Here is a 21,441-nt window from a genome sequence, read left to right on the forward strand (position 1 = left end):
CTGGCCGTCACATCCAAAGACCGACGGGTTAGAGTCCTGGACCCTCGAACAGGAAAGATCTTACAGGTACGCATGGTGGGAAGTAGTGGAGTGCAAATACTTCGTTACTGTACTTAAGTACATTTTTCTGGTATCAGTACTTTACTCAGACTTTTTACTTTGACTTCTTACATGTTGAACACAAATACCTGTACTTTCTACTTCTTACATGTTGAACCCAAATACCTGTACTTTCTACTTCTTACATGTTGAACACAAATACCTGTACTTTCTACTTCTTACATGTTGAACACAAATACCTGTACTTTCTACTTCTTACATGTTGAACACAAATACCTGTACTTTCTACTTCTTACATGTTGAACACAAATACCTGTACTTTCTACTTCTTACATGTTGAACACAAATACCTGTACTTTCTACTTCTTACATTTTGAACACAAATACCTGTACTTTCTACTTCTTACATTTTGAACACAAATACCTGTACTTTCTACTTCTTACATGTTGAACACAAATACCTGAACTTTCTACTTCTTACATTTTCCAAACAGGCTGGTTCCTTTAGTTTGAATGTGTGTTTGGTGGCGTGATCATTATTATTTAGAGTCATTGCGTGCCTATTGATTTGAACACGATCCGTGTATCCATCATTTCCTGGTCTTCTCTAAAGAAGAGGGACCAATGAAAACGTTGTCATGTTGCCGTTGTTCAGCATGGAAACATTCATTAGCTAACAATGACATTATTGTTCTATTAATATAAAGGGAGGTCAGGTACTCTTTAAAACAGCTGCTAGTTATGGGTACTTTTTACTTCAAGTGGACGTATCATGCTATATTATAATAATATAGTGTAGGCATATTTATACTTTTTTTTTTCAAAATATCAAACAGATCATGCATTTTAGCCATGCCTCATTTTGCTCAATTTGAAATGTTTTAGCTCTGTTTTTGCAAGGGCTGATTCAGTGAGAACAGCACCACCTACAGGCCTGGCATATGTACTACATCGTCTCCAGCGCTTTCGAACGGCAATGGCCGTGGCTGTCTCGTCCTGATTGGTGGAGTTGGCCCAATAGCCGTAGCGCCACTTTCCTGATGTCAGGACAGTGTTCAAATCTGGATCAGTTTTTATCAGATCCGTTGCAGCCCCTTTTTTAGAGATTTGGGTATGGAGGAAAATAGAGAGGGTTGTGTTTTCTGACACTTGGTGAGTTCCCTGGAACACCGGGGACACATATTCATGTATAAAAGACGTACACAAGTGCATTTTGCATGATAGGTCCCCTTTAAGTACATTTCAAAGCCTCTTTACTTTTACTTGAGTAAAGAAGTTTAGTCAGTACTTCTACTTTTACCAGAGTATTTTTAAACACGAGTATCTGTACTTCTGGTTGAGTAAAGGATGTGTTGCCATCTCTGCTCAGGTGTGTTTTAGAAATGCTCATTGTGTGGTAATACCAGTGGTAGAAGTATTCAGATGCTTTACTTGAGTAAAAGTACCAATATAGTCAACATTTATGCCTTTTCTAACTCAGAAATTAGGTTTAATTTTGTGTAAATGAAGTCTATTGACCATAAAGAGTCAAATGTGTTGTAATAAGTCAGAATAAAGTTGACTTAAAAGATGTAAAACAGATTTGGGTGATTATTTATACGATAAACTATGTAGAACAACAGTTCCACAAAGTACTCATTGTGCATAAAATTGCCTTTATGTGTATATCATTACATTATGTGACATTTCTAATATTGTTTTATCACATTTTACTGCTGTAGACAAACAAAGTCCTGGTTGACTTTTTGTCAAATATTTCAATAGTTTTGCTCTTTTCTGACTAAAGTCCACGAGTTAATATTACATAATTTATCTTTTAAATGTACTGGAGTAGACGTATAAAGTAGCATAAAATGAAAATACACAAGAAAAGTACCTCACAATTGTACTTAAGTACATGAGTAAATGTACTTAGTTACTTCCCACCTCTGGGTTATATTGATAACTTTTCTCCAACCTTTAGGTGTCCCGGAGTATTTCCCACAGAGCGAGTAAGGTGTTGTTCATCGGAGGACTGAAGATGCTTCTCTCCACCGGCAGTTCGATCTGGAACCACCGACAGATCGTCCTCTGGGACCCCGTGAGACTCAAACACACACTTTTCCTTCTAATTCAATGCTTCATTAGTTAAAGGTCTCCAATTATACTATTTTTAGACATATATTATAGCTCAAATGCTTTCTCTTGCCTTCTCTCTCTCCACTACAGGTTAGCTCTGAGTGTTAGCGATGCTTGCTAATGTAAACAAAGACCATATTACTTCCAGAACACGTCAGGCATTGTTTCTGATACAGCAACGTTTCTGATAGGCCCGTGGGTGTAAAGCCCGCCTACATTTCAGATATTACGTCATATCGGACACAAATCTGGATCAGCTCCGTTGTACCCCCGTTTTTAGAGATGTGGGTACGGAGAGGTTTTCTGACACTTTGTGAGTCTCCGGACACACCGGAGACACATATTTATGTAAAAAAGACATAAAAAAGTGCATTTTGTATGATAGGAGACCTTTAAATTAAGGTTTATTTGTTTCTAGGACGACTTATCTGAGCCGCTGTACGAAGAAGTTCTGGACGGATCTGCAGGAGTCCTCTTCCCGTTCTACGATCCGGACACACACATGCTCTACCTGGCTGGAAAGGTCTTACAAAACACACAGATTACCCAGAACTCCTTGCATATTGATGGTGTTCCAGTCTGGTTGTTAGGAAATTGAACCTAAAGGGAATTTAAATACCTTTATTCAGGGTGACGGGAACATCCGGTACTACGAGCTGAGCACGGAGAAACCTTACATCAGCTTCCTGACAGAGTATCGGTCTCTGCTGCCACAGAAAGGACTCGGTGAGGTCAACAAACCCATTCAAAAGTGTAGTGTTTTGTTGCTTTTTAACATATATTTGCAGCCTAAAACTTAAACCTTACCCTACCAACGTTAGCGCCCAATCGTACATGATAATGCAGGAAAAACATACACTCTTATTTTGTAAAAACACTCTCCACCATGTCTTAGCTAGCTTTACAACTTTACTTTTGGCCAAACTTATTTGAGGAAAAGACCAATATAGTTAGCTTTACAAGATATATTTTTCCAAAACACGACATTAGCTAGCTGTAGAATATGGTATTCAGAATAAAATACCAAGTAAAGCAGCAGCACAAACACTTAGTTTGGAAATTAACCAACTTAGCGAGTTTCCCTGGACTTATTCTGTAGAAAAAGCCAACTGTACAAACCCATTTCTAAGAAAATTAGCAATAAAGATAGCTGAAACGTGCATTTAAAACGAACCTAAACGGTTAACGAAGACACACATTTTGGGCAGTCTAACTTAGTTATCTATACCAACACTGAATGTTATCAAGATCACCATGTTCAACTTGTTACTTATACAATAAATACCTTTAGCTAGCTTTCGTATGCTAGCTGTTTCCCGATGTTTAACGATCAACTGTCACTATAGGCGTGATGCCAAAGCGCGGACTGGACGTTAGCGCCTGCGAAGTTTTCAGATTTTACCGTCTGATCTCCATCAAAGACTTGGTGGAGCCACTTTCCATGATCGTACCGAGGAAAGAGGTTAGCATCAAACGTTTACTAGGTATTTACTGACCATTTAGACAAAGAAGCTACTTGGTTTTTTATTTCCGTCTATCCTTCCAGTCCAGAGAGGGCAAGAGTACACACATCCTTTACTCAAGTAGAAGTACAGATACTCGTGTTTAAAAGTACTCTGGTCAAAGTAGAAGTACTGACTAAACTTCTTTACTCAAGTCAAAGTAAAGAGGCTTTGAAATGTACTTCAGTAAAAAGTACCCATAACTAGCAGCTGTTTTAAAGAGTACCTGACCTCCCTTTATATTAATAGAACAATAATGTCATTGTTAGCTAATGAATGTTTCCATGCTGAACAACGGCAACATGACAACGTTTTCATTGGTCCCTCTTCTTTAGAGAAGACCAGGAAATGATGGATACACGGATCGTGTTCAAATCAATAGGCACGCAATGACTCTAAAGAATAATGATCACGCCACCAAACACACATTCAAACTAAAGGAACCAGCCTGTTTGGGAAATGGAGAAGTAGAAAGTACAGGTATTTGTGTTCAACATGTAAGAAGTAGAAAGTACAGGTATTTGGGTTCAAAATGTAAGAAGTAGAAAGTACAGGTCTTTGTGTTCAACATGTAAGAAGTAGAAAGTACAGGTATTTGTGTTCAACATGTAAGAAGTAGAAAGTTCAGGTATTTGTGTTCAACATGTAAGAAGTAGAAAGTACAGGTATTTGTGTTCAACATGTAAGAAGTAGAAAGTACAGGTATTTGGGTTCATCATGTAAGAAGTAGAAAGTACAGGTATTTGGGTTCATCATGTAAGAAGTAGAAAGTACAGGTATTTGTGTTCAACATGTAAGAAGTAGAAAGTACAGGTATTTGTGTTCAACATGTAAGAAGTAGAAAGTACAGGTATTTGTGTTCAACATGTAAGAAGTAGAAAGTTCAGGTATTTGGGTTCAACATGTAAGAAGTAGAAAGTTCAGGTATTTGTGTTCAACATGTAAGAAGTAGAAAGTACAGGTATTTGTGTTCAACATGTAAGAAGTAGAAAGTTCAGGTATTTGTGTTCAACATGTAAGAAGTAGAAAGTTCAGGTATTTGTGTTCAACATGTAAGAAGTAGAAAGTACAGGTATTTGAGTTCAACATATAAGAAGTAGAAAGTACAGGTCTTTGTGTTCAACATGTAAGAAGTAGAAAGTACAGGTATTTGGGTTCAACATGTAAGAAGTAGAAAGTACAGGTATTTGGGTTCATCATGTAAGAAGTAGAAAGTACAGGTATTTGTGTTCAACATGTAAGAAGTAGAAAGTACAGGTATTTGTGTTCAACATGTAAGAAGTAGAAAGTACAGGTATTTGGGTTCAACATGTAAGAAGTAGAAAGTACAGGTATTTGGGTTCATCATGTAAGAAGTAGAAAGTACAGGTATTTGTGTTCAACATGTAAGAAGTAGAAAGTACAGGTATTTGGGTTCATCATGTAAGAAGTAGAAAGTACAGGTATTTGTGTTCAACATGTAAGAAGTAGAAAGTACAGGTATTTGGGTTCATCATGTAAGAAGTAGAAAGTACAGGTATTTGGGTTCATCATGTAAGAAGTAGAAAGTACAGGTATTTGTGTTCAACATGTAAGAAGTAGAAAGTACAGGTATTTGTGTTCAACATGTAAGAAGTAGAAAGTACAGGTATTTGTGTTCAACATGTAAGAAGTAGAAAGTACAGGTATTTGTGTTCATCATGTAAGAAGTAGAAAGTACAGGTATTTGGGTTCAACATGTAAGAAGTAGAAAGTACAGGTATTTGGGTTCATCATGTAAGAAGTAGAAAGTACAGGTATTTGTGTTCAACATGTAAGAAGTAGAAAGTACAGGTATTTGGGTTCATCATGTAAGAAGTAGAAAGTACAGGTATTTGGGTTCAACATGTAAGAAGTAGAAAGTACAGGTATTTGGGTTCATCATGTAAGAAGTAGAAAGTACAGGTATTTGGGTTCATCATGTAAGAAGTAGAAAGTACAGGTATTTGTGTTCAACATGTAAGAAGTAGAAAGTACAGGTATTTGTGTTCATCATGTAAGAAGTAGAAAGTACAGGTATTTGGGTTCAACATGTAAGAAGTAGAAAGTACAGGTATTTGGGTTCATCATGTAAGAAGTAGAAAGTACAGGTATTTGTGTTCAACATGTAAGAAGTAGAAAGTACAGGTATTTGTGTTCAACATGTAAGAAGTAGAAAGTACAGGTATTTGTGTTCAACATGTAAGAAGTAGAAAGTACAGGTATTTGGGTTCATCATGTAAGAAGTAGAAAGTACAGGTATTTGAGTTCAACATGTAAGAAGTAGAAAGTACAGGTATTTGTGTTCAACATGTAAGAAGTAGAAAGTACAGGTATTTGGGTTCAACATGTAAGAAGTAGAAAGTACAGGTATTTGGGTTCATCATGTAAGAAGTAGAAAGTACAGGTATTTGAGTTCAACATGTAAGAAGTAGAAAGTACAGGTATTTGTGTTCAACATGTAAGAAGTAGAAAGTACAGGTATTTGTGTTCAACATGTAAGAAGTAGAAAGTACAGGTATTTGGGTTCAACATGTAAGAAGTAGAAAGTACAGGTATTTGTGTTCAAAATGTGAGAAGTAGAAAGTACAGGTATTTGTGTTCAACATGTAAGAAGTAGAAAGTACAGGTATTTGTGTTCAACATGTAAGAAGTAGAAAGTTCAGGTATTTGTGTTCAACATGTAAGAAGTAGAAAGTTCAGGTATTTGGGTTCAACATGTAAGAAGTAGAAAGTACAGGTATTTGTATTCAACATGTAAGAAGTCAAAGTAAAAAGTAGTCAGGAAATAGTAGAGTAAAGTACTGATACCAGAAACATGTACTTAAGTACAGTAACGAAGTATTTGTACTCCACTCCTTCCCACCTCTGTTCCAGTCTGGTATTTTCCAAGCGGATCTGTACCCGATGACGGCAGGAAACCAGGCTTCCATGACGGCTCAGGAGTGGCTGTCGGGGATCAACAGAAGTCAGTAACTCATCCCTTTGGAGCCAAAATGGCTGACATACATGATCACTCACCTCTTGTTTCTCTCGCTTTAGGTCCAGTGCTGATGTCCCTGAAACCGGGGATAGGAGTGTCCAACCCTTACCCAGAAACCCCTGCAGAGAAGATGGCTCCAGAGAGAACTGAGAATAACCTGGACTTTATGGAAGAGGTAGTCGAAATCAATCAATGAAACAATAGTTTAGAGAAGGGTTTAGCGTTGAATTATCTAAAAATAAGTGTTTTTGGGGCAAAATGGCATCATTTGACTGACATGGAAGATATCATTCGTAGTAGAAGTAGACAAAACCCCAGAAGTGGGAGAAGTACTCTGATCTTGTACTTGAGTAAAAGTAGAAGTACTCAGGTCTTGTAGTAAAAAGATAAGTACTCAGATCTTGGACTTGAGTAAAAGTAGAAGTACTCAGATCTTGTACTTGAGTAAAAGTAGAAGTACTCAGGTCTTGTAGTAAAAAAATAAGTACTCTGATCTTGTACTTGAGTAAAAGTAGAAGTACTCAGATCTTGTACTTGAGTAAAAGTAGAAGTACTCAGATCTTGTACTTGAGTAAAAGTAGAAGTACTCAGATCTTGTACTTGAGTAAAAGTAGAAGTACTCAGATCTTGTTCTTGAGTAAAAGTAGAAGTACTCAGATCTTGTACTTAAAAGTAGAAGTACTCAGATCTTGTACTTAAAAGTAGAAGTACTCAGATCTTGTACTTAAAAGTAGAAGTACCAGAGTGTAGGAATACTCTGTTTCAGTAAAAGTCCTGCATTCAAAATGTTACTAAAGTAAAAGTATAAAAGTATTATCATCAAAATATACGTAAAGTACCAAAAGTAAAAGTAGTCATTGTGCAGATTGGTCAGAGTACAGTACAGTAAATGTACTTAGTTACTTCACCTCTGCATTACACAACACATGTTTTAAACCTTGTAGACGGCCTTGATGGAGGTCGTTGCTCTCAGATTGACCTCCAGTTTTGTTTTTTGTTGAGCATAACTACAGCCTTGCGTTGTTCGATATTTTTAAATAAATATGTTTTGCCCCCCCTGACTAAATCTAAAAGCTAAAAAACATATTTGCATTTTTCCGAGCTCACAGAGAGGTCAAAATATATTTATATTTGCTGCAACACAAACACCTGACTTCAGACGCTCCCTGTGGTTATGAAACCTTTCATAATGGTGTGTTATGAACATGATCAAAGTGCAGTGTGTGTGTGTGTGTGTGTGTGTGTGTGTGTAAGTGTAAAACAAGTAGAAGTACCAGAGTGTAGGAATACTCTGCATTCAAAATGTTCCTCAAGTAAAAGTAGAAAAGTATTATCATCAAAATATAGTTAAAGTACCGTCAGTAAAAGTATTCATTGTGCAGATTGCTGCATTTCAGAACAATATGATATGTTTTATAATGATTGATCATGCAGCACAGGTAGTTCACTTTTAGCAATATTGGGCTGTGATCAACTTTAGAAGCTGTGTTAACGAAACCTGACAATTCCTTTAAAATGTCATATATATTTACAGCCGATTTGAGCTTGAATATGAAGGAAAATGGCCGTTATTCTGTCACTAAGTCAGCGTTTGTCCTGATCTCTTCTTTGAGGCCTTCCTGGAGGAGCAGCTCTCCTATCAGGACGCCAAATATCCCCGAAAAGTGAGCGATTTGTCGGGTTGGCAACCAGACGAGACGCTGTTGACGAACTTCTTCACGCCGCACTGCTGCGAGCCTGCAGAGAAACCGCCGCCAAACACCGAGAACGAGGTGGGAACACATCAGAAAACAGGAGAATATCCGGCGTGCAAAATGTTTCATCTTCCTGCTAAGAAAAGTGTTTCATTCTTTCAGCTCCTGCAAGCTTTCTACAGACAGCAGGACGAGATCAGAGGCCTGAGGGACAAACTGAACGAGAAAGATGTGAGTAAGGACACAGAAGGAGGCTAAAAAGTATGTGTTATTCTCTAAAATAATTTAAAAAATTGTCTTATTGAAGTGTTTGGAGCCTTGGGGACAAAATAGGTTATTTTCAGTGAAATGATAAGCATCAAAAAGGCCCAAAAAGTTATCGTACAGAAACGTAAGGTTGGTTTTTGAGTCTAATTCATCCTCAAATTATCATCTTTCATGGTCCAAGTTCTTCATTTCCTCTTTTGAGCATCTATTGTTGTCTGTTTCCCATTCTTTAATTCACTTGTTTTTGCATTATTTGTCGAGCACTATGAGCGACATCTCAGAGTTGATTTTAACATAGTTATGTTTTGTTGTACCTGTACAGGTGAGGATCTCTCAGCTGGAGCTAGACATCAGAAACACCAGAAACAACCTGAGGGCGACTTTCTGAACCAAACAAACAAATCAACATTTACAACAAATAAACTGAAAAACAGAGACATTTTAACCCGGTTATTATTTTAGCCCTTCTAAGATCATATATTCTTGCAGTAGCATTTAAAACAAAGTATTTCACATTAGAAATAAAAAGAATAGAAAATAAACAATTATACAATATAAAATTGCACATTTGAACATAAATACCATAATAATGAATAATCCTTAGCTCTAAAAATACTAATGTGTAATGTATGCACAATAACCCTGGATTAGAATACCATATTAAAACATTTTATTTTAAATTATATCGTCCTCTGGTGGACAAACTATGTAATGACAACACCTTTTTTTAAAGCATAGGTAGAAAGATACTCTGAGAATGAAGAACTTTGCTCAGACTAACAATCGCAATGTCAACGTACGTGAAACATTTCTACAAAATATAATTTTTTACAAAAAGTATTTATACCAATTCTGAAAGAAAAGTGTCATCGCCCTCTGGTGGACAAACGATGTAACTGCAACTCGTTTTAATGACTATATATTTCCCCCCCCCCCCCTAATTTATGTCTCAGAGGATCTTGTACGCAGATGTATTTTAGAAATAACCATTCATTTAACAACGCAATGTTAACTACGTGAAGATAACAAAATATTGTTATACCAGTCTCTGAAAAAATATATGTTGTCGCCCTCTGGTGGACAAACGATGTAACTGCAACTCGTTTTAATTACTATATATTCACCACCCCCCTAATTTATGTCTCAGAGGTTCTTGTACGCAGATGTATTTTAAAACCATTCATTTAACAACGCAATGTTAACTACGTGAAGACAACAAAATATTGTTATAATACTATATATAATATATGTTGTCGCCCTCTGGTGGACAAACTATGTAAGGACACGGATTTTCAAAATATTTTTATAATATCTAAACTGCAAACCTTCTTACAAAATGTCTAAAAAGCAAACATTTTGAAGGAGAAACCTGTGAAATAAAATGACGTGAGAGACAAAACGCACGAGAGGAGACGCCAGGAGCAAAATGTTAAGATTTTATTTACAAAGTCCTTTTTGTGTGTTTTTTTTTTGTTTGTTTTTCCTTTAACTTACAGAAAGTAAAAAAAAAAAAGAAAACACGTCAACTAGTCAGTGTAAGTGTCAAGGATCTCTCGACGGAGGAAGAGGAGGCATACATTGGGGGAGAGATGAAGAAGAGGAAGATTGGGGGGGGGAGACAAAGAGAGAGTGTCCCCAGACAACCATACGAAAAATTAAACAAAAAAACAATTTCTCTGAAAAAATATTTCTTTTAAAAAGCTCTGTTGGCAAAAAAGAGAGAACACAGTTTGCCCTGAGCGACTCGGCCTCGGGGGAGGAAGAGGAAGGAGGAGGAAGGGTTTTTTAGGAAGGGGGAGAAAACACGGAGGAAAGAGGGATTTGGCTTTTGCGTCCCACGAGCCCTCGTTTCCGTCCACAGAATTAAAGCTTTTTTTTTGCACGAAATTATTGATTTTGACAAAAGAAAAAATACACAAATACAAAAGAAAGGAGATTTTTACAACTTTTGTGACATGATAGATATTTATGATCTAGGAAATAAGAAGGAAACTGAAGCTCAAATAAAACTCAAGAAATAATGTGCTTCTATTGTGTTTTTCTGCCGTTTCCCTAAAAACAGGATGACGCTCTCACTTGTAAACGTGTTTTCAGGAACAATAACACTATGTCCTGAAACGCAAAAATAAATCTGGTGTTCTGTAATAAATGCCCCAAATCAGACCTTATTGATGCAGAAAAAATGACACGTTTTGAGTTTTAAATTTGAGGGAAATTCACAAAAAGCCTAATTTTAACACAAATGAACAACTTAGTTGAATTGGCTTTGTGAAAGGAACTCTTCCTCAGTTGGTCTTCATGTAAAAAGGAACGTTGTTTCTTAATGAACTCTTTCTGTCGCTGGAGTATTTAAGGGTAATTAGTGCCAGATTATTTTCAGTCATTTTCCAAACAGAAATGCCCAAATCCTCAGTTTCTAGCGTCATAAATGTGAGAATTTCTGCTGTTTTGTCTCCGAAATGATAATATCATGTTTTGGTTGATAAAATATGACGTTTAAGTTCTTCTCTGAGGGCGCGTAACGTGCATTCCTAATATTTTACGGACAAAACACTGAAACGAGATAGAAATCGGATATTAACTCGATGAAAAACATGATCTCCAGTTTGATTTTTGGTTTGTTTTGTGAATTTGAAACTCAGAAATGTGCATAAAAATACATTAGTTTGAGCTGTAAAGGAATATTTAGAGATCTGATGACGGCAGGAATTAAAAACGCCTGGAGTTTGTGGATCCTGACAAACTCTTTTTTGCAAAATCAGAAAAGGAGAACGAGGTGGTTTTGATGAATTAACGGAGTTTCGCTCTGCAGGATAACGAGGGCGTGGGAAATGGGACACACCCCGGGGGGGGAGGGGGAGGTCATGGAAGGGGGAGGGGTCACCGGGCCAGAGGTCAGAGGTTTTTTGGGGGTCTTTTCAGGGTCCTTAATCATCATCTTCCTCCTCTTCCTCCTCGGCTTCAGGCTCCCTCTTCCTCTTCTCTCCTTTAGCCGGAGACGAGTCTTCGTCTGCGGAAAGATTCAAACAGAACACGCTTTATCATTTGCTCCTTTCACTTGGTTCCCCTCTTTGTGCCGTCTCATTTGGGGGTTCATTTATTCTGCACCCTTCATTTTAATTGTATATATATTTATTTTCCTTGTTCTTTCCCTTCAATATTCATCTGTTTTCCTACCGTTTTACCTTTATTACTTTTTTTGTTTGCATTAATTTACTTTTCCTCTCATTTTATTTGTTTTTAAAAACATGTTCCCTGATTTGTGTTTATATTTATATTAATTTATTTTCCTGTTTTTCTTTTTACCTGTATTCAAATTATTTTTTGCATTTATTTTTTATTCACTTTCAGATTTCTTTCCCAATAAGTTTTTATTTCCATTTTGTTTTCTCTTAATTAAATATATATATAAATGTTTCCTAAATTTTGTATCTATTTATTTATTTCCTTTTTGTTCTCCCTTCATTTTAAATATATATATTTCCTTATGACTTTTTTCAGATTCTCTTTCTCATATTTTTTAGATAATCTTTTATTGATTTCTTACATTTTCAACTTCATTTTGTTTTTCAATGTTCTCCCCCCTCATTCATTAAAAGTGCTTTCTTCCTCTTTACTAACCAGACGAGCAGCAGCCTCGTAATCAAGGTTGCGTTCGAATACTCCAAAAAACAGCTCCTAAGTTCTAACCCTATCGTCTATTCCTTGACCTCTGAGTGAAAGGTCACGGGGTTAAGGGATAGTGGATAGGAGAATTCAAAAGGACTTAGGAGAAGAGACTGCGGCACTTTAGAGAATCGACTGCACTTTCACTATCCGACGTGTTTATGATGCGCCAGCAGAGGTCATAAATGTGCGCCTGCTGCTGTGGGTAAACTATGGAAACTACAGTTTTCTATACAGCGGACTACAACATGGATGTTTAATAAGAACGAGGGACTACTGTAAACTCATCTAGAGACTCTGCACCGTGCTCTGATGCTGTTGTTTTATGCTTTATGAACGGGGACAACAGAGAAACATATTCTTCATGACCAAAGTTGGAATTGAAATAAAAAAGGAAAGTGAAACTTATGCTCGTCACCCTCTCCCTCCGGTCCACATTAATACAAATGATCCCAATACGTATGATTGTATGAAAAGATCTTAAAATCAATACGACTGTTGTGTGATGGCAAATGCGGCGGCCGCAAGGCATTGTGGGACAGCACTTTCTCCTCTCCTGTCGGTGAGGGAGGTCCAGTGGTTCCTAGGCTAAAGGAGGTTATAAAGGAAGTTTGAAACCTCCTTTCATCTAGAGAATTCAAACGTCTCTCATCATGGCTGCCACTGAGGGACTTCCGGGTCATTTCACTCCGTGAGGAAGGTTCCTAAGCTAAACGGACTGCAACCCGACATCATAAATAATGCTCTCTGTTAAAAGCCCCCCCCTCATTTAATGTTTGTTTCTTAAAGCCCCCTCAGTTACTCACCACCACTATCGTCATCATCTTCATCGTCGTCGTCGTCCTCGCTGTCAACGTCTCCGTTCACCTCTCCGTCCTGCAGAGAGTTTGGTGTTAAAGACTTCATATCCCAGAATGCCTCAGGGTAAATTCCCCACATTCAGATTCAACCCCTCAAACTCTCAGATGAACTGTTTTATGTATTTAATGCGTTTAATAACTTTTAAAAATAAATATTAAACAGATATTTGCTAACAAGCTTTTGTTTTTAACCTATTTAGCGATAAAAGCTGAATTTTAGCGATTCTTTACGTCTTATTTTAGGAATACCGTCATAGAACAAAGACCACATCTCTGTATGTAGTGAAGTAGGTATTAAGTCAGAGTAAAAAGATTTAAAATAACTATAAAGAATACTCCGGGCTCAGAAATCAGTTATCATTTACGTCGTTAAAGCAGATTTAAGTAGACCACCTTATTATGTCCAAAGGCACTAATAACAAGTAAGAAAACAAAACAGTAAATACAAACAGGTACACTATACTTAAGTAAAAGTAATGCGGATAAATGGTAAATATATGTAAATAAAGCTCGTTGAGCCTCACCTCGTCGCTGTCGTCGTCGCTGTCTACTTCCTCAGCGGCGACGACATCCTCTTCGTCTTCCTCCTCCTCTTCATCAAAGTCCTCCGAATCGCCCTCTGAGACACAAACAGGAAGTGTGAGCGACGTCTAAATCTGTTCGTAAATCTCCTTTTTATTCCATTGTGAGACCACTTAGAATAAGGATGCTCAATTAGAACACATATATATGAAATACAAATGAATACTGATTCAATGACATTTAAATAACTTGTGAAATATGAATTAAATCCACATAAATGAGGTTAATTAAGTTCCACAAAGAACACAACATAAATATACAATATATAGAAATGAATTAGCCTCAAAATGTATTGGATTATATTTTGTCACAACCGACTGAAAACACTTTAATACAAATTAAATGTGATTGATTACATATTTTAAACAAAGCATTTAATAAATTAAAATAGAATAAAATAGGGCACAATGAAATGAAATTTACAGTATTTTTGGAACTTAAAGTATTTTTGGATCTTTGGACCCTTTCCATACATTTTAAGACTTCATCGCCACTTCAAGTTTTAACCGGTTACCTTGGCGACACACTTTACCTCACATTTACTATATTCAGTATTGATTGTCCTTCCTCCTTATCTTCCAACCATTTGGACGCAAACTTGCATTTCCCCATAACGATGTTGCTTAGCAACCGGCGTAAACGGACCGTCGCGCTATCAAGCAGTGAGCGTGCGATGTCCTGTTCAGATGACGTCAAACCCAACGGGACGCCATAAATAAACTACACAGAATCACACTACACACCTACGCAATGATTACATTCAGGCAGACTGTAGAATACAACCTCTGTGGACCATTTATATACTTATTGGAAACAAGCTACCAAATGTAATACCTTGGGAAATGCTGTTTAATACTTTTTAATAGCCTTCATTTTAAGACACAGCGGACACCCTGCAAATGAACTTCTTTCTGTATTGTATAACTAATTCGATGTTTCTGTCGCTGGAATATTTAAGGGAAATGAATGCCAGATTAGTTGTTTTTGTTTACCCAGTCCACCTCGTGTAATACATTTCCTGAATTAGTCATCATTGATTCAGAGAAATGGCACGTTTTGAGTTTTACATTTGAGGGAAATTCTTATTTTATAGCTCATTTGATAACATCACAAAAAGCCACATTTTGAACAGTGAAAAATCCTCCTTTTGCATTTCCATAAATGTGAGATCTTCTGCTGGTTTCTCTCCTAAATGATAATATAATCTTTTGGTTAATAACATTTGACGTGTAGAACTTCTCTGAGGAATATAATATAATAATAATAATATAATATAATCATTTTTTTATATTTTATGGAGAAAAAGCTGAACCGAGAAAGAAATCGATGACAAACATGATCTCTAGTTTGATCTCTGATATGTTTATGAGTATATTGTTATAAATAAACGCTTGTGTTTAATGAACTTCTTTCTGTATTTTATAATTAATTAGATGTTTTCTGTCGCTGGAGTATTTATAGGAAATTAATGTCAGATCAGACGATTCGTTTACCCAGTCCTTCCTCGTCCTCATCGTCGACCACTTCTCCGTCGGAGTCGGACGCCTCGCAGTCGTCGATGTCGTACCCGTCCAGATAGGTGAGTTGTGGGAGGAGCTTAAAGATGGAGTCTCTGTAGTCCGCCAGGTTCGTGACCTCGCAGTTAAACAGGTCCAGGCTCTTCAGGTGCGGGAGCTTTTTCTGCAGAAAGAAAAAAAAAACACAACGTTATTATTAAACTGAATTACCTGATTTAAAACTAAAAACAACCGCCTGTTTAAATGATGGTCGGTGAAGTATCTGTACGTTTCCTTATACTGCTTTATATATATATTTGTATTTCTATCTGTTCTAAAAACAAATATCCACATTTGACTATAAATCTAAATAGTATTTACATTTCCGACGGTCCCTGAATGCATCACAAAAGGCTAAGACAGTGAAATCTGATCATAAAACGTATTATTTCCTTATGCTGCTGTATATATATTTATGTTTTTTCTGTTGTGTATCTGCTCAAAAACAAATATCCTAATTGGACTATAAATCTGAATAGTATTTACATTTCCGACGGTCCCTGAATGCATCACAAAAGGCTAAGACAGTGATATGTCCTCATAAAATGTTTTATTCTACTTGTCTTGTTCAAAATGTCGCCAATAATAACGCGTTTGTTTTCGTCATATTCTGTAAAAAACATTAAATTCTGCACTTCTCAGAGAAACTGCAGAGCCATGAGCGACTCCGCTGAGACAAACAGTGAAGGGAATACAATTCGGTGAATAGTAGACAAATTCATTTAATTACAAGGAAAAATAAGGCCACAGGAGGGAAATGTGATAACCCGAAGATAGGAACATTTTTATCATAAATTGTGTTATTCTAAACATCTGGTTTAGAATTTCACCAAAAATGTACAGTTTGAATTAAAAAGATTCTGGCAAAAACATTAAATTCTGCATTTCTTAACGCAACTATGAAGCCTTGAATGACTACACTGGGACCTTTAATGATTTTACAAAAATTCGGTGAACCTGGGAATGTTTAGTCCTGTGGAGACCGTTTTTCTCCATTATAGGAAAACAGTTGGACAAGTTTTAATATGACAAAGAAATCCAACACAATTTAGCACTTATTTTTAAATGAAATCTCTTCAATATAACCATGAATTATAGTGTGTGTAAAAGAGAGTCCACCCACCAGAGGCTCCAGTGTACCGATGTCTTTGAACTTGTTCCCGCTCAGGTTCAGGTGCGTTAGGTTCACGAGTCGCTCGGACAGCAGCTCCAAACCTCCTGATATCCTGTTGTCACTCAGCTCCAACTGCACACAAACAAACACTTATTATTTACTGCTCACTGCACACAAACAAACAAACAAAACATCATCAGGGGGCTTCTATACAGATATAGTATGAGTACTGTGCCGCTGATCTTGTTTATAAGATATATCAACATGACGCCCGTGTACAAGATGGCGACGCGGACGTTAACAACAACGTGACGTCGGAGCGCCGTAAAAACAAAGCTGTCTCCGCCGGCTGACGCTCTGTTTGATGCTCAGATTCCTGGAGTCATTATACCGTTTTTTGGGGAACAGAAATATTGGTTTCTGGCATTACTTGAACCTTTAACGGGGAAAATCTGCAGAGGAGCAATTACTCTGAGCTTTATTGACAAAGTGTGTGAAGACAAACACAGGATATGACCCTGGGGTGTTTACTGCTTTGATGTAAACATGAAAAGAAACAAAACAGCTGGAGTGCAGACAATAGTATGTTTAAAAACAACATTTATAACCAATTAGTCAATTCATAAAAGAAAACGCTTTAAGAAGAACTGGGAAAAGCGCTGTTTTTAACGTATTATTATTACTATTTACTGATGGAGGGAAACACATGTGTTCACTGTTGGAGATGGCACATCGAAGTCATTCAATGCAAACAGTGTTCATCCATTCGTCTCACAAAGGACATCGCATGAAAACATGACATTTCCTCTTTTTTAGCCATTAAGAGACGAAAATCGCTAAATTAAAAAAGGACGGTCTTTAAATTGACTTTTAAAATCTCCAATGGAGTTTGCTGTTTTAAGATCCAATGGGAGGATCTGAGTGTCCTTGTTTGTCGGGGGCCAGTTGACGTAAAGCACTTTAAAACAGGCTCTGAAAGACTCGAGGGGTGCGTTTGATTGGCTCACCTTTTTGAGTTTGTCCAGTTTGGGGATGTCTGCGACGCTCGTCAGGCCCACGTTGATGAGGCTCAGCAGCTCCAGGTTCGAGAACTCTTCCGTGATTCCCTCGATCTTTCCCTCTCCGGAGCGACAGTTATCCAGAACCAGCTCCTGGACCTGAGGGAGAGAGAAGAGACGGGTAAATGACAACAGTATCACGACGCGTTCAAAGACTCAGTGTAGTCTGATAAGCAAAGAAATATAAGAAGCTACAAGGAACAGTTTGTGGTTCCTATGATTTATATGAACACAACTAACCTTCTTGACATACACATTGATTTTAGTGCTTTAACATATTTTCTTTTTTCCCCATGGTCACCAAGACTTTAAATAATTATTTTCATTAACACATTTCCGAGTGATAACCTTTTCGTCTCATAACTATTTTTACATCCATGTGACATCCCTCTAGCCAACATATGCCGATAGCTTAGCTTCTTATGAAAAGAACCACGTATATTACTTGATTGTGCAGCACAGGGTTCATGTTTTAAAAGCATTTTCCACCCCAAAAAAACAGGCGAGCCAAACAGGGCTTAGACCTCAGAGTTAAACAAACATGATTTTATTTTCACTGTTTTTTAAAATAAATAATCCTGATTTCACGACTGATCAGTGATTTTTAATGTGATCTATAAGTATCAAACATGTACTGTTATTGACATGAAAAGCTAAGTACAGTATATGAGAAATTACTAGATGTGGGATTTACATTAAAAAAACACAAGTAAATCTACAAAAACATGTCATTTTTAGCACTTTTTTGCTAAGCCTTCTAAATACAAACTGTGTCTTATAAGTATAATTAAAGCATGTTATATCCACTTATAGGACTGTTGTGCAGAGGTGGAAAGTAACTCGGCACATTACACTACTTTATTCTTCTACACGACTGCATCTTGGCAGCAATCTTTACTATCTTACTTCAGAAATTCAGATTTTGACACATAACTTGGGATAAACTCTTAAATTATGAGTATTTGGTATATATTTAACCGTGCAACATTATCTTTAAGGGACACAAACCATGAGTGGGTAGCAGAAAGATAATTGCCATTACTAAGAAGTGAATAGTTTAAAACAGATCCGACTCTTTACATATTAAGATTTGCAGCTTTTGCTTCAAAATATTTATATTATTATTATTTTCTGCAATTCATACTTTACGTACATCTTCCCAATCACACTTAAATACTTTACAGTGTGGTTTTAGTACTTTTACTCAATTAAATAAGCTAAATACGGTTTCCTCTACTGTTGTGTGTGTAAAGGACTCTTGCTGCACACAAAAAATGAGCAAATCAACAAAAAAAGTGTTAATTTTAGCCCCTTTTTGCTTAATGTTTAAGTTTCTGCAGCCTTAAAAATACAAACTGTGTTGTTTAAACATTATTAAACAGTTTAATATCCAGTTAAAGTGACTGTTGTGTGTGTGAAGGACTCATGTTCAGTTGCATGTTGGAACGCACCCCGGCCCACACTGTTGATAAACTCCACACACATGTGACTAGGCTAGCTGCTAGCTCTCTGCTAACACATTTGCTTCATTATTAAACCATCTAATCTCATCACAACTGAGTCAGACTACATCCGTTTAAGGACATTAGCTTATTGAGAGTGTTTTAAGTGAATAATGGAGGTAATTATAGCGAAGTAACAGGATGAAAGTAGCCTCTTTAGCAGAGCTACGCGCCCTTAGCATGTTAGCTCCGGCCGTTGAAGCTGATTTTTATGAATGGGCGTAGCGGCCAAACGGTGGTACTACAACTCCCGTGACGTCATATTGGCCTAAAAAAGACGTTCACCCATCCACTTACACAGGGGTAATAAACGTCTGTAAATCAGCGTATTATATATTTTAAAGCTAAATAAAATAGCCAGCACGAACACCTGTATTCCCCTTGATTTAATAATTACATTTAAAAAGTTGTAAAATGCTCTAAAAGCTGAATCCAGACACATTTACCTCTCCATTCATTTGATTGACAGAGAGCGGGAGATCGGAGGCGGGGCTTAAGGGAAAGTGAAGTGCGCATGCGCTGTAAGCATGATCCGGCTACTTTCTGAATCTACAGCGGCTACATTATGGGCTTCATGCGACACTGAGCGACTCTCGTAGGAATGAACGGAGTTTCCATTTCTCTTTATAAACCCACGCTAGGGCTCTGACTAATCCCTGGAGAGGCGACAATATCAACAACGTACATCTTTCAGCTCTTACTTATACAACTCAAACGTTTTAAAGAGTCACTTTAAAATGTGTTTTAGTTTTAATAAAATAACGTGCTGATGTGTTTACCCGCGTTTTAAGTGTGTGTGAAAAACAATGACGCATTTCCTGCTCAACACGAGTATTAAAAGAAACAGTCTAAATAAATTATATATTTAAGGTATTTGGCTACTTCATTTCAAGATGGGGGTTTAAGTTATTACACAGAGAAGAATAAATAATGCTGTGTGTTAAAATTGTGTAACACCACGTTATGCAACGCAGATAAACACCGCGTTATAACTCTGAAATCATGCGGCTCCAGGTATTAGACGGACCCGGGACACACGGATGTGCCTCTCAGTGTTAAACTATGCGGTGCATGCACGCTTTCTTCCACTGAATCAACTTTTTAAACACAGTTTAACAATATGCATGCACATTTAACGTGTAAATATGAACATTAAGTGGGGAAACGTAGAAATAAAAACAAGGCGGTAAACATCTGCGCACCTAGTGTGTTTAAAGAGAATTAAATATGTTTAAAAAGCAGCCAATTAAATCGTTTGGAAGACTTTGGTGCAGCTTGCAGCCCAGGACCACATAGTAAATACACATTTGAGCACTTTTCCCTGCAGACTCCCTGCCATGTGCTCGCCATCCCTCCTGTTTTCGGACCGGTTAAAGTTTACACCTCGACCCGAAAAACAGCACCATTCTCCGGGTACTCACTTCTGTGGGCGAGCGGTGCCGCAGCTCTAAGGAAACCCTCTTCTTCATGTCCATTTTCCTCTGGTTTTGGCCTGAGTTTGGGTCTCTAGCGATGCGACAAAACTTGTTTCTCTTCGGATCCTCTTCAGTATCAACACGCGGAAACCAGCGTGAAGCTAGATGGAGTAAAAACACGCAGCACTTCCGGTTGAGCCTTCAAAATAAAACGGAAGGAGTCAGATTTCCTTTAATCGCCCCGCAATAAACAGAGACAACAATTAAAAAACACTTTTTAAAGGGAATGCATTCAATTAAAGCTACTTACACACTTGTTTTATGCATTTATAGTTCACTATGTTTACAGTAGAGTATTTTAATTAATTCAGTATGTTTAATAATGTTTAGATAATCCTCTGAATATAGGAATGTTTAACTGAGAATATATATACATATTGTTTATTTACATATACACATGTCTTATCGGTGCTAAAGCAAAAAAATAATATATATATATCCCAAATTGTGATCAATAAAGTATATTTTATTTTGAAGGAAGACTAGTGTGCTTCCGGTGCTTCTCGACCCTTTCCTGTGAAACTTGACGTGAATGCGTGGCGCGTCTGAAAAGTGGGTCATTCGGGACGCTGATTTTATTTGTCCTCGAAAATATCAGAAATCCACATTTACGACACAACAACTGGATAAAATAAACCGTGTTTTTACATATTAACAAAGTAGGCTTCATTAAATAGAGGGTGGGAATACATACAGTTATCACAACGTGTTTTAAAGTGTATATTTAAGATAATTTCATACATATATTAAGATAATAATAATCCCTCCACTTTAATCTGTCTTAAAGTTCATTTTTTTATATAGAAAATAAGAATTAAACGGTATATGTGTCGTACAGTTACATTTGTTATTATTCCTGACAGCAAAAAAGGTTGATTTCGCGCGAAAAGTCACATTTTGCTGTACTGATGTTATAAATTCCGAGTTTCTGAGAAGCACTTGAATGCCTCCACATGTTGATTTGTAAAAGGAGGGAAACAGCAGTGAGAGAAAACAGCTCCACAGCG

General features: G+C 37.0%; 2 protein-coding genes across 2 annotated transcripts in view; one reads left to right on the forward strand and one right to left on the reverse strand.

Moving 5' to 3' along the window:
- The window catches only part of LOC117469820 (coronin-2B-like), a 12,070-nt gene extending 3,012 nt beyond the window's left edge, over positions 1-9,058 (forward strand). The window contains exons 5-14 of the mRNA XM_034114267.1: positions 1-66; positions 2,024-2,140; positions 2,597-2,701; positions 2,808-2,904; positions 3,525-3,640; positions 6,555-6,645; positions 6,720-6,835; positions 8,274-8,432; positions 8,517-8,585; positions 8,944-9,058. The exon at positions 1-66 is cut by the window's left edge and continues 135 nt beyond it. Coding sequence (XP_033970158.1) covers positions 1-66; positions 2,024-2,140; positions 2,597-2,701; positions 2,808-2,904; positions 3,525-3,640; positions 6,555-6,645; positions 6,720-6,835; positions 8,274-8,432; positions 8,517-8,585; positions 8,944-9,009 — 1,002 coding nt within the window. The 3' untranslated portion in view covers positions 9,010-9,058. The remainder of the gene's footprint in view (positions 67-2,023; positions 2,141-2,596; positions 2,702-2,807; positions 2,905-3,524; positions 3,641-6,554; positions 6,646-6,719; positions 6,836-8,273; positions 8,433-8,516; positions 8,586-8,943) is intronic.
- Positions 9,059-10,025: 967 nt separating this feature from the next.
- LOC117469833 (acidic leucine-rich nuclear phosphoprotein 32 family member D-like) lies at positions 10,026-20,599 on the reverse strand. The gene is made up of 7 exons (XM_034114284.1): positions 20,381-20,599; positions 17,407-17,556; positions 16,409-16,531; positions 15,223-15,409; positions 13,672-13,766; positions 13,094-13,163; positions 10,026-11,631 (listed from the first exon to the last, which is right to left on the reverse strand). Exons 1-7 carry the CDS (start codon positions 20,432-20,434, stop codon positions 11,549-11,551), a joined length of 762 nt encoding a protein of 253 aa, XP_033970175.1. The 5' UTR covers positions 20,435-20,599; the 3' UTR covers positions 10,026-11,548.
- Between the last annotated feature and the right edge of the window lie 842 nt (positions 20,600-21,441).

The sequence above is a fragment of the Trematomus bernacchii genome, unplaced genomic scaffold (assembly GCF_902827165.1).
Source record: "Trematomus bernacchii unplaced genomic scaffold, fTreBer1.1, whole genome shotgun sequence".
In the NCBI taxonomy this organism is placed as follows: domain Eukaryota; kingdom Metazoa; phylum Chordata; class Actinopteri; order Perciformes; family Nototheniidae; genus Trematomus; species Trematomus bernacchii.

Bases quoted from the DNA above. Each gene is read 5' to 3' on its own strand.
- LOC117469833 (XM_034114284.1), bottom strand. From the start codon at position 20,434: ATGGACATGAAGAAGAGGGTTTCCTTAGAGCTGCGGCACCGCTCGCCC. The intron at 16,532-17,406 runs GTGAGCCAATCA...GTTTGTGTGCAG, and splicing joins AACTGGACAAACTCAAAAAG to TTGGAGCTGAGTGACAACAG. The intron at 13,164-13,671 runs GTGAGGCTCAAC...AACTCTCTGCAG, and splicing joins GCGACGACGACAGCGACGAG to GACGGAGAGGTGAACGGAGA.